Source organism: Podarcis liolepis (genome assembly GCF_965112155.1).
Source record: "Podarcis liolepis genome assembly, chromosome: 7".
NCBI classification, from domain to species: domain Eukaryota; kingdom Metazoa; phylum Chordata; class Lepidosauria; order Squamata; family Lacertidae; genus Podarcis; species Podarcis liolepis.
The window spans coordinates 45,883,281-45,896,753 of NC_139561.1; the positions used below are offsets into that span (position 1 = coordinate 45,883,281).

Consider the following 13,473-nt stretch of genomic DNA (forward strand, 5'->3'; position numbering starts at 1 on the left):
TATATAAAAATGTTAACATATTAGCTAGAGTTAGATAGTGTACACTAATCCACTGCCAATTTCACTACTTTGAGCTGCAGTTCTATACCTACTTTCTTGGGAGTAAGCTCAATTGAACATGATGGGACTTACTTTCAATGGGAAATGTATATGATTGTATTATACTGTTAAAGAGATGTCTGTTGGGTCTGGGAAGAGGAGAGACAGGATTAGTATTTACCACTGTCCTGTCGAAAACTAGTTTTTCACAAGAAATCATTCTCACCTGAGCACTTTCAGAATGTTCAATCCTTTCTTTTCTAGCCACGACTAATTTTTTTGTTTATACATTGAACGAAAATTGAAAACAAAATAAGCACTGGTTATAATCAAAGGCTTTAGATACTTTTCCTAATCTAAATTTTACACAGACTTTTGACATATTTTGACAACAAAAGTCAGTATTACTAACTAGGCCATATTTCAGTAATTTTCTTCTATCCCCCTCAATCATATGCCTCTAGTTTATTACCAAAAAGCGGGAGAGCACAAACAAGAACTGCATCTGCTGTCCCTGGGCCCCAGTGTTCTTCCACAATCTAACAATTGCTATGTTCACTGTCATCCACACAGAAATGAATCTTCAAGGCCAGCCCTGGCTAAAGGAGCAGTTGACACATCCAACACGCTACAAGCTCCAAATATTGACAAGGCCAAGGGAAGCCCAACTATAGTTCCTACTTCTCATACTAGAAAACAGGAGAAATCCCATCCTGCTGAGGAAGCCAAGGAAAGCTTAATAAAAACTTCATTCAAAGACTTGTCATGCTTCTTTCCCCTTCAATGCAAAAGTCAATCAATAACTCACACAGCTGCTGCATTTCTCTGAAAGCAGGGATTATTAGAACTTTTGTAATCCCACTCAGACAACCTCAGCAACTGCCCATACCCTTGCACATATTTTAAGAACCACAGACCTGCCCTTTTGCGAAAACGGAACAAAAAAGTGTCAAATCACATATTGAAAATCCACAATTTAAGTGAACATTTAAGTGGACAAAAACCCATCATATAAATATAACAGTAAGGCCTATAGGAATACAAGTGGGCAATTGGCTGCCCTGGCTCCATATTTTCATTACACTGATTTATTTTAGCCTTGGGGGCCCATTCAGATATTAGTCTAACAGTGCAAGAAATGCTGTGAAGAAATATACTGAGTAAACCTGAAACATTGGTCTGAATACCCAACAAACCTATTTTGTCGCTCTAGATTTCACAAGACCATTGGAGAGTCTGACCAATTTTCCTTGGGGGCATGAATGGAAATAACTCCTGCATTTTGTGCAGAAAATGAGAAATTGAGTTGAATCAACCCTCTGTTTCAGGAGTTTATAATGCTTGCTTTGAGGCAACTGCAATATTTTTACATTTTTAAAAAGCCATGATCTAGTTGTACAAGCTGAACTTTAACATATTTTTCTCATACCATGTTAAAACAACCTGCTGGACTTCCATAAGTACACTGCTGTTTTCCTTTGAATTCTCTCTTTGTGTCTCTTGTGTGATAGGTGTAAAGGAGGGAGGGCAGTGTGGCAAGCTAATTGACCCTGGCCATTATTTTGAGGGCAAAATATTTTACAGGGTTGCTAGCCTTGCTTCAATGTTTGCTTCGTGTTTTCTCCCTGTTGGAGCTCCTTCAGAAGATGAACCAAGGGGTTACCAGGATCAAGGTGAAGTGAGGGAAAAGAAAAAATCTACCATTTCTATCTTCTTTCCTCCCAGGAGGCCAACATACAGTACACTACTTCCCCACTTAACTCCTGCATTTTCAGGCCAACTCTCTGTGGCATTCTACACTGGGCCTAATACCATAGCTGGCTGCGACAGACTCATGATCATTGGTTTTTCACAATTTGTTCATCTACAGAAGTAGGAACAAGGAGAGGCAGCATCAACCTACATTCAGCCATGGAACTCTTCAAGCATCTTTGGGACAGTTGAAAGGATAAAATGGAGAGGGGAAGGCCATGTAGGGTGCCTTGAGCTCCTTGAAAGAAAGGTAGGATAGAAACGGAACAGGCTGGTAAACAGACCTACTGATGGCAGGAAGGAACGGAAGAAGATGGGAAATTCAGAAGAATAAAAGCGACACTTTCAGAACGGGGCCCTATTTAGAAACACTCTCTCGGTTCAACGAAACATGAGGGTTTTGGACCTTACTTGTGAACCGCCAGCGCCGCCAAAAAGGATGCTAATCTGGCAATTGATAGACAGCGAATGAAAGTAGGGGGCACTGCCTCTGAGCACGTGTAGAGCGCAGCTCCGCCCCCACCCGAAAAGTGACCTTATTAACCGCGACTGCGCCCCTTCCTCACCTTGGTCGAGCGGGGGGGGGGGCAGCAGCCCCTCCCCGTCCCTCCCGAGCGGCCTCCTTCTCGCACACGCCCCACAGGGTCGGGACAAATTCCTGAGAAACAACGGTGATCGAGCGAGCGAGGAGGCCGCTCCGGAGTCCAGAGTCGTCGATGCAACGCGGCGGCGCTCTTTTCCTCCCACCGCCCCCCTGAGGCCCACCAGAGACTCACCCTTGGAGTAGAGAGACTTAGGGGACTCGAGGTCGAGGTCGGCGCTGAGGAGAGAGATGAAGTCCGAGGGCATCGCAGCTCCGCGGCCCGGCCGGGGGGAGGTGGCGGCGGTGGGGGGGCGGGCCGGGGGGAGGTGGCGGCGGTGGGGGGCACGGACGGATGGACGCCGCAGCGGCTGCTGACCACAGGCAAGGGGAGCGGAGGGGGCTGTGCTGCGGCGGCGAGAGGCGGGACCAGGGACAGAGGAGGCGCGGGCCGGGCTCTTATTCAGCCACCGCCGCTCCTGACAGGAATTCGGTGCCTGTCGCCCAGCAGGACCGCCCCCTCTCCGTTGACATTGCGCATGCGTCGCCCGGCTCTCGAGCCACGGCGACGGTGAAAAAGAGAGAGGAAAACACAAAAACCAACGGGAAAAGGAGGCGCATGCGCAAGGCCTCAGACCGCGGGCGGGGGGGGGCGGCGGGGCAGCGGCAACAGGCGACGCAAAATGGACGTTGTGCGCGTTTGCGCCGTGCTCGGCAAACAAGTGCCCTCAAGCCTTCGACGCATGCGAGCCGCTCGCGTAAACGAACCAGAGGCGGCTTTAATGCGCATGTGCCAGTTCTTGTATGGACAGGGGCCTCGCGCAGTCGATTCGAGGGTGGTTTCTGCGCCTGCGCTACAGGGGATATTCGCGAGAGAGAGGCCTCTTTGTCAGAGTGGAGGGAGGTGGCTGTACAGCTTCCTTTTCAGCTCGGGGGAAGAGCAAAGAGTCAAAGCAATCTCTTAGGAAGAGTGAGGAGCTGTAGGCTGTGCCGTCGTCGCCGGCTTTTTTTTTTTTTGTAATTGCTACTTTTGTTTTAACTGACGTGCTTGATCACTGGTGCGTTGTATTTATTTCGCATCTACTGACCAAAAGATGGGGACAGAAATATTTAAGGAGAGGAAGAATTAAGAGGTCAACTTATGCGTCAGTTTTCAGAAGGGTATTGCCCTTTTCCAGGCTGCAGGGGAAAAACAGCTACGCCACCGCCGAACACCGAATGTCCTGAGTTCCCGTTGACTTTGAGCACCCTTGCCTTGAATGGTTCTATATCACATTTATTATGGCAGAAGCTTTTGCAGGCTGTGCTGTCTGACCATTTGTGCTCCACTAGTCCATCTATCTTTAAGGTGCCACAAGGCTGTTTTCGGTGAAGGAAGGTTGCTCCGTGGCAGGCAGCACCACCTTTGCATGCACAAGGACAGAGGCTGAAGTCCCAGTTAAAAAATCATAAGTAGCAAGTTACTGGGAAAGTCCACTCCCGTTGGAAACCACGGAGATCTGTTGCTGCACTGGGCTTAAATGGCATTATAGTGCAATGTGTTCATAGAGTGGCTTCTGCCTGCCCCTGCCTTCTGAATCTCAGGTCCTTATAATTTATTTTAAAAACAAAACCAAAAAAACTCTGGTGCTTCAGCCTCTGCCATTGTGTATGCAAAGGTGTACCCTATAAGGAAACATGGAGACTATAAAATGATAGGAGGTGAAGTGCAAGCACTAGAGGGAAAAGGTGCAGAGGCGCCACTCTCAATAGGCAAGTTCTTGAGAATCAGAATGTACAATTATGAGTTTTCTGTTCCCTCTTGTACCACGGAAGCCATAGGATAATTAAGGGGGGCTCTCCCAATTAGTTCACAGTGGGGAAAGCCAGGTGTATCTCCTCAGTGTGTTGCCTACGTAAAGGAGTAATAGTAACATATTGATTACATATTAGCTTACCCTGCCCTTGAGTGGACTACAGTCAAATATCAGAATACTGTACAATAAAACACGTGAACCTATAACCTAAAATAACTTAGAGAAGGCAGCAAAAGCAATAAAACAAAAGCATAAAACCATCAGCAGACATAAGATAGCCTAACATTAAAAGGTCATGGAAAACAAAAAGGTATTTGGTGCTAAACTGACATCCAGATGACTCACAGGTGAGCCTCTCTGGAGAGACCTTCAACAACTAAGGCTCCACCACTGAGAAGGCCCTTTCCTCAAGAGCCACCCATCACACCGCAGCAGAGAGAACCTGGAGAATGGCCCTTCACTAAAGATCTTTATGTATAGAGAGGCCTAACTGGAGACAGGTGATACTTTGAAAAATGCAGGCAAGCTATCAAGAAGGTGGAAGTTGTCATACTGGGTTTGAGTAATACTTCATGCAGGTAAACAACATGACGGTTGTTGACTCCATATTCTGAAACCAGAGTCACTTCTCTTCCACTATCACCAGTGATTGTTTTATGGTTTTGACCCTGTTCTACATGTCTGAATCTTCTGGATTTCTGTTTTATTTTCTCTTTATATGCTTTCTGTATTTTTATATTTCAGATTAACTGGTTTCAGGTTGTGGTTTTGTTTTAATATATTGCTTGTTTTTCACAGTAAACTGCTCAAAGATTTTTGAAATGATAAGCAGTATGTAAATTATTTTTAAAGAAATAAGAAGAGTGCAAACACTGAAAAACAACCGTATTCTATCGTTTACTTTGGTATGCAAGTATTATTAAATCAGGTCCAAACCATCCTATTGGGTCTGGCCAAGAATAGGGATATAGACAGGTTTCCTATCATGAGCACCACCACTTGTCAGGTGAAGGAAGTGGCTTTTGGAGAAAGTGAGGGGGATGTGCATTCCAACTTCCCCCAGGACGTCAGCTATGCCAGCCCTAGTCTGTTTAAACCGCAGACAGGAGATGACTACAGACCACATACTCTGTATGGTTGAGTCACATGTGCACACACATACTTTGTGTGTGACAAGAGGCACCTCCTTTGCCTAATTTCCTGCACTTCTAGTTCAGTTCCAGAGTACAGAAAAAGTTCGTGTGGGTATGCAAACCATCCAAAATGTGAATGTGTTAAGTCTCCTAGCTGTCTTGATTCTTGCCATTCTGGAATCTACTTTTTCCTCACCAAATCCTTGGCCTCAATTACACCCAACACAGCCATGAATCTACTGCATTCCAGTTAAGTACCACAGGGAAAATATTTCTTCTTATCAGTTGTGAATTTTGCCATTATTCATTTTCTGAAAATGTTCCCATGATTGTAGGAGATAATCAGTTTTCTTCATGCCATTCTTCTCTCCACCCCACTTGTTCTTTCTAAAAGAAACAAATCCAATCTTTCCAATCTGCCTTCATTCAGAAGGCTTTTCATTTTTGTTGCCCTTTTTCTCAGCCTCCTCCGCACTTTGGGAGGCTGCATTTTCCCCCAGCTTTCCTCTTCGTCCTCGATCGCTTGTTCTTAAGCTTAGACATACACACAAAAACTGTGTCTGTAACTGAGAGAAAGAAACAAATGCTACAGCACGCACAATAAAACAACTTGATGCCATTCTAACACTGCTGATGTTACTTTCTCCTGAAAGCTGTTTAGAGAGTCCATTTTTAATGCCATTTTAATCTTTGTTGTGGAATATTTTACATTGTCTTAGATTAGTGACATTCCCATGAGGGATGCCAGTCTTGTATGTTTCTAACCCTGCTCCACACACCCATTTCAATTCAACATGCTGATGAGGATCAGGACTGGACTGTTAGACATCACTTTTTATCATTAAAAACCTCAAATTATTCTAAATTGTTAAGCAGGTAAGGGAAATGTGCCATACTCACTGGGGCTGATAGTTCAGCAACATTTGGAGGGCCAAAGGTCCCCCACACCTAGTGTAAACAGTATTAAACTAGATGGACCAATGACCTGATTCAGAATAGGAAAAGTTTCCTCTCTTCCATTTTAATTGCTTTTCAAAAACATTACAATCCTATTTGTATAATTATTAGCAAGTACATATAAGATAAAACCAAGAGCAACTTGAATGTTTGCCTTATGATGGAAATAGTGCATGCATGTCATACAAAAGGCAGGAAATTAATTGGGATGAGCCAATTAACAATTTAAGCCAGTCGTTATTTTAATCAAATTGGGGGGGGGAGAATAAGCAGGTGTTTCCTTAATATACCACTAGCTGGAGCGAGGCAGTTGATTATTTTCCAATAGTAACTGGAAAATAATGTGCATCTGTCAACTGCTCCGGTGACCCCAGGCCATGCTGGCACTTCCTGACTTGTTGCTAAGCTTGGCAGGGCCTTTGTTGTGTTGCCGCCTTTTCCCCTCGTGGCATCCTTAGAGGAAGGACAGTGGTGGACTTGTGAAACAAAGCTAACAATGCCTTTGTGCAGAACCCAAAGAGCTGCTGCTATAGTTCTGTGTACAGTGTTTTTTTCTTTTTTATAAAAACCCTACATCTATGGAGATCACCTACTACAGTACTGTGTGTTCTCTATTGCTAGAACTTGACGCGAAGAGTGGGGTGTCAGTTCTTTTGTGATGAGCGGTCAAGAGCCTTCCAGGAATAGAGATGCGTTTACACAAAATGCTGCTTCCATTTTACGATCCTTAGCAGTCTTTTAACCTTCACTGAGGGAGGAATTAAAGCAGGTGCGGGGACCCTCAGACCAAGGGAATCCAAATTCAGCCTACCAGCACTATTCCCATTTGTTGTTGTTGTTGTTGTTGTTATATTGCTTTCCATATCTGTAAATGGTATATATGAAACATATATCTTGGTAATATACAGAATAAAACAAATATTTTTTTAAAAAATACAAAATGGACACTTGTGGCAGAGATGTATTCATCCAGACGGGAAGGCTTGTCAGAATAAAAATATCACCAGTTTCTGGAAAAGTGCAGATAGTGAGCGCCTGTTGCCTCTCAACAAAAATGCTGTTCCACAGAACAGTGGCACCCACACTGAAAGCCCTGCTAGTGTTCTAACTTTGAGGTGCAACATGTGGAAGTGCCTTTACCGTTGGTGTGTCACACTAGCCAGGAAATAATTTATGCAATTAAATTTTGAATTGGTCAAGTACAAAAACCGATGCTAGTGCTATACCTTTCAGGTGTCCAGAAGTGCTTCTCTCTGCCCCTCCTTCTGTCTTGCCACCCACTTATCCTTTATTTCCCCAAAGTCCCTATTTCCCTTCCCTATTTTCCTAGAACAGCTAGGACCAGCTTTCCCAAAACTTGTGCCCTCCCAATGCTTTGGACTACTAAGTTCCAGCCAGCATGGGAGTTGTAGTCCAAAACATGTGGAGGGTATCATATTTAGAAAGACTGCTGTCATAATTGTATTCCTTAAGGTCCCCAGGAGCCTTGGAGCTGCAAGTTGTCTCTTTTTGTTAGGGACCACCTGGTGGGACTTTCACCCGTTGAGCTTAGGCACCAATATTATATCAGGACTTGTGTGCTAGCCTGCTTTTCTTAGCATAGCCTTTCCTACCTATAGCTCCTAAGATTTTCTCAAAGGTAGTGGTTTCCTTGCCTACACTTTGTCTTCTCCTTTTTGCTCTCCTGGCTTGCCACTGGGATTACTAACCTTTATATCTGCTTATAACCCAACTACGGTAATTCTTCCCTAGTTTCACTTTCCTTGCTCTGTAGCCTGTCTGTGGCTTATAAACCCCTCAAATAGCTGCATTTTCTTGTTCTCTCTTATTCTATATCCCTGGGACTTTTCTCTGATGTTCCAGCGCATCTAGGTAATGCTCCAGAGCTGCCACCATCCCATCACCTCTGCCCCCCCCCCCCGTATATTTATTTCAGCTGGCCTCAGTCCATTATACAGTAGCTGTGGAAATACATACCATTTTCATAACCAAGGGCAATATTCTCCTTACGACAGCGTTATCAGCTGCCTTTAAACAGTGTTTTATTGAAGCAGGCCTTTAAAAGTTTTGTAATACCATAAAGACGGGTCCCTACCACCACCACCACCAGCAACAACAGTCTTTTAAAGATCTCATTTACTGCTTTTTACACCCCCAGTTGTGGTTTCCTGGTTCCTGGTTCTGACATGGAAAGCATACAGTAAAATCCTTAAGTGGCAACAGAAGCACCAGTCAATATAAAAGCAGGCAGTAAATGAGCCACACTGGGGCCTTTGGCCTCCTCTCTTCCCCACTGACTGGAATTGCTTGCACAAGGCTAGTGCAATATGCCCCTTGCACAAAGAAAGACCTCCCACAAGCCAGGGAGGGTTTCCTGCCCACTCACTAGGATTGTTGGATAAGACCCTCCTGGTCATGCGGTGATTTGCAGAGGTGGTCAGAAGGAGGAACTTCTCTGGGGTAGCCCCCTTCCTGTAGAACCATATCCCCTCTGAATAGAGGCCAGCATCTACATCAGAAGTGGGGAAGCTCAGGCCTCAAGGCCAAATGCAACCCTCCACCTGGCCCTTTGGACAGCACCCAAGCCACAGCGCCCTCCAGCTGTGTTCAGCTGGAAGGTGTCCTTGAACTGTGTTAATGCCTCCTACATACCTGGGTGGAGGATGCCTTAAACCAGGGCTTTTCAACCAGTGTCCTGTGGCACCCTTGAATGATGGTCAGGGGTGCTACGGGCCTCTGTCCCTCTTGCCTCCCCTCCATCCTCTGGTGCCCTCTCGGGTCTCTGCCTCCCAAAGGCTTGTGTGGCTGTTTGTTGCCGCCCTGGCTACAAGCTCCCCAGGTGAATGGTGCCTCTGGGGCTGGTCAGGGGGTGCTTCCCAGGCCTCTGTGGGGCACTGTGAGGAGGCACCTCTCTTTTAGCTCAGGGACCAGGGGCGGCAGCAGTGGCTCCCCAGAGGACTCCCAAGGAGAGAAGAGAGGAGGCTGAGGGAACACTCCACAAGGGAGGGTGTTTGAAAAAGGGTGAGGTGCTGTCAGCTCGGGAGGCAAGGGGTGATGCAACTGGGCTCCTGAGCCCCACAGGTTGCCACAAAAAGAATGTAGTTGGTCAAGGGAGGCATGGACCCAAAAAGGTTGAAAACCTCTGCCTTAAACCATAAGCTCATTGGGACAGGTACTGTCCATTTAACTCTGTGCAGGGTCATGTGAACTACCAACCCTGTATTAAAATAACTTTTATTTTTATTAAATCATAGAATTGTAGAGTGTGATGGGACCCTGAGGATCATCTAGTCCAACCCCCTGCAATGCAGGAATATGCAGCTGTCCCATACAGGGATCAAACCTGCAACCTTGGCATTATCAGCACCACGCTCTAACAAGCTGAGCTGTGTGATATTATTTACAGTGGTATCTCTGGATGCGAACGGGATCCGTTCTGGAGCCCCATTCGCATCCTGAAGCAAATGTAAGACGCGACTGCATGGTCGCGTTTCGCCACTTCCACGCATGCGCATGACATCATTTTGAGCGTCTGCGCATGTGCGAGCAACAAAACCCAGAAGTAACGCGCTCCATTACTTCCGGGTCGCCGCGGAGTGCAATCCAAAAATATTTAAGCTGAAGCGTATTCATCCCGAGGTATGACTACTTAGTAACAATATTTGTATGCCACCCCATAAGGTAATGTTCTTCCAAGTTCTTCTTGTTGTTGTTGTTGTTGTTGCTGCTGCTGCCGCTGCCACTGCTGTTTACTTACTGGAGAAACACCTTTGCAAGCATTCATCTTTGCTATAGCCCTGTGAGACTGACCAAGCAAGAGGATGCTGGGGTGTAACACATGATTCAAGGGCTGTGTCCCAAGTTTGTTGCAACAAATTCTGGAATGTACCTCTTGGACTCATTGCTGCCCTCTCTAAAAAAAATCTCTGCCACCCCAGGATACTGACCTTGAGTTGCATATGCAGACAAACAATGCTGACACCACAGCCACATAATTTCAATCCCCTTTTCACAATGGCCCTCTCAAAGTAGGTTAGACAGAGAGTGAGCTTTCTGGTTGAACCAGGATTTGAACCCAGGTCTTCTCACTCTAAAGTTCTACACTCAGTCCTTGCACCATAGTGGCTGTCTTTGAACCTGAGCATCAAAACAGGGAAATGCCAGGCCTCGCTAGCTCTTCCCAAGATATTTTGCATGAGCTCACACACTTCTTAGTACTTGTGTCCGAGGTTACAGCACCAGCTGTTCCTAGCCATGCCTTACAGATTAGCAATAAATACAAAGTTGAGGTGCACAGGGACCTTTGTCATAGTAAAAAGTGCCCCTGTTTCTCTTAAGGCATCAAGAAAGTTGCCACAATGTGCACACACCCCCCCCCCAAAAAAATGTTGAATACAAACAGACACATACAGAAGAGTTTGAGGACATTGCCTTTATTAGAAAAAGCTCTGAAGGTCGAGAGAATGTATTCAGGTGACGGAACAGAGAGGAGAGAAATATGTATTTTGGAGCCAGGGGATTAGAGAAGAAGCTGTTTTATATAGTACTCCCTTATTACAGCCTTTGTTGTTCCTGGAAATATTCTGGTATTATAAAATAAGGTGCCAGATTGTCTCAATTAATTCTGTGATTTGTTTCAGTTAGGGGTTTTGTTGGTTGTTACATAGCAGGTATGATGGAATATTTCAGAAACCCTGAATAATGTGGAAAGAGAAGGTTTTCAGCTCAACATACCCACTGCCTGTTCTCGCTCTCATTTGTTTGTGACAGTCCCACCCAACCAACCAAAAATAAAAACATATTAAAAATTACAGGACTAGCATCATATAACTTTTGCACTCCAATTACTCACAGCTCAGTCCTATCAAGCTGCATTAATCAAATGATGAGACCAGAAATCAAATCTGTTCTACCCCATGACTCTCCGGAGTTTAGCTACAGCCATGTTAAAAATGATAACAGAACTTCAAGAACTATCCACATGTGCTTTGTAAGATCTAATATTCAACTACAAAATGATCTGAAATCCATGCATATGTCAGTCACTCCACTGTGGATAAAATCACCCCTGAACAGGTAACCTGACTCTGAAACTACTTGGTGCTCCACAGGCCATTGGCTACATCTAAATTTTAAACAATGTCAGGGCTTCGCATTTCCCTCCTCTACATATCAGAAAAATGTTCAGTTTTGATAGCATGAAAGAGAACACCAACCTGCAATCCTCTCCCTGGCAAGCAATTAGATTGGTGGGGTGTGGGGAGTGACTTTCAGAATAGAATGGGGTGGACCACAGACCCCACTCCCATCAAATGCTATTGCTATAACTACCAAATCTCTTGAGGACATGCAGGGCTGTAGCACTCCTTTGCAAGATTGCATTTCTAATTAAAAGCTTAAAGTTGCTGGTTGAAGATCTTTTGCTAAGGCTCCTGCAGTCAGAACCGTATTCAACAAATCTGACTTCCAGGTAGATATGCCTTGGACAGCAGTTGTCATGTGCTACAAGTTACTCTTCCTTAAATTTTGTAAAGAAGCGCGTCTTTACACAACTGCCTGCATTTTGGGACTCTTGTTGAGGATAGTGTGTGGCTTGATAGAGGGCACTTCATGGATGAGCTGCTGCACTTTAAAATATACCTGCACCTCATTGCTAAAAGAAAAAAACTGACATTCATGGATACATGTTTTTGATTTGGGTGGGGGTGGGTTTGAATCTAAAGTTTGTCCTAGACAACATTATAGCTGCAAAGATCTTTTATTAAGGGCGACTCGAGCCAGGTTTTGCTCGAGTCGTTGCTCACCCTCCCCTCCTATTTTGGTAGCCTTATCCATTGGCGTTTCCTCCTGGCTGCTCTATCTGACTGGTCTTTAACCCCGCATTAAATTAGCCCAGCAAGAAGCTAGGTGGCCACGTTTCGTGGCTGATCCTGAGCAAAGGCGTCACATCGAGCCCCCTTGGGTGGCTTGGCGAAGGAGTCTCCGAGGAGGGCGTTTCAATGACCCCCCCCCCACTCCCAGAGATGGATTCTGGATGAAGAGCAGGAACCCCCCGGGGAGTCTCCTTTTACAGCCCTCTCCGAAGCACTCGGGCTTGAGAGAGGGTGGGAGCGGCGCTGAGCCAAGGAAACTCGAGGGAGCGGGCCTCGTCGGGACAGCTACAAGGTGGGCCAGGGGCACGGAACGCCCTGCAACTCCCGCGGCCCAGAGCCGTTCCCTCGGGGGCAGTAGCGCTTCGGACAGCAGGAAGCGCTCTTCTTGGAAAAAAACTGTTCTGAGGAAGGACCGCGGCCGAGGTGTTCACGTAGGCGGTCCCCCGGCTCCATCCAGACCGGACTGGGGAAGACTTTCCCCGGTGCCCGGAAGTCTGGAGAAGTTAACCGCTGCCGGTGAGCGTGGACAAGACTGGGTTAGCTGGAACCCAGCAGCCTGACTCCCGACGTCTTTCGGGCGCCGCAAAGCAAAGGCAGGCGCTGCCTTGGTGGAAGGGCCGGAGCCCAGAGGCTCTTTCCGTGGCTTGCTCGCTCCAGCCCTGGGCCGGCTTACCTGGGGGGGCGGCGGCGACGGCTCTCCCTCCGAAGGCGCTCCACGGCCAGTCGTGCAGCGGCGCGGCGCAGAAGGCGCTCTCGTCCGCCAGCATGGAGCGCATGGCGGCCACGTCGTGCCAGGGGCGCCTGCGCGGGTCCAGCCTGCTCGACGGACGGGCAGAAGGGCGTCTCAGCTGCTCGGGGCTCGCGCGCTCCTCTGCTCGGCCGCGTTCGGAGCTGGGGACCATCGGTTTCCCCCGGGGGGAGGAGCTCAGCCGCGTGGCGCCCTTCCCTCCTCCCCGGCAACAGGTATTTATTGCGCAGTCCGGGCCACGGGCCTGCGGATTAATGGCCACTTGGCACCAACACCGGGGCGGAAGGGGGGGCGCACACTGTGTCCTGCTGCCGCCCTCCCGCTACAAGCCCCACGAGAGGGGCTGCTCTTGCCCCCCAGAGCAGACGAGCAGAGCTGTCTGACCTTGAGCAACGCGGGGAACGAAGACGCTTCCCCACCCCAGGCAAACGCCGCTTTCGGTGGCCAGGACCGCCAGACTGCTGCCGCCGCCACTTCTTTCTCCTCGAGGGGGCAAAGTGGTGTCCAGAGGGGCTTCTCCTCCTGCTGCCGCTTCGTTCCCTCATGGGAGGGGAAGAAGAGGCTGAGCTGTTGCTTGCGAACTTGGTCAGCGGCA

At 47.2% G+C, this 13,473-nt stretch overlaps 1 protein-coding gene across 2 annotated transcripts in view; it reads right to left on the minus strand.

The window, feature by feature from the left end:
- NFAT5 (nuclear factor of activated T cells 5) overlaps nt 1-13,135 on the minus strand; it is a 65,018-nt gene extending 51,883 nt beyond the window's left edge. The window contains exon 1 of one of the 2 annotated variants that reach the window (XM_083512464.1): nt 12,804-13,135. In XM_083512464.1, the coding sequence (XP_083368590.1) occupies nt 12,804-13,032 (229 nt within the window). In that variant the 5' untranslated portion in view covers nt 13,033-13,135. Of the gene's footprint in view, nt 1-2,567; nt 3,508-12,803 lie in introns of those variants that run through there. The other variant, XM_083512466.1, reaches the window with a different exon arrangement.
- Between the last annotated feature and the right edge of the window lie 338 nt (nt 13,136-13,473).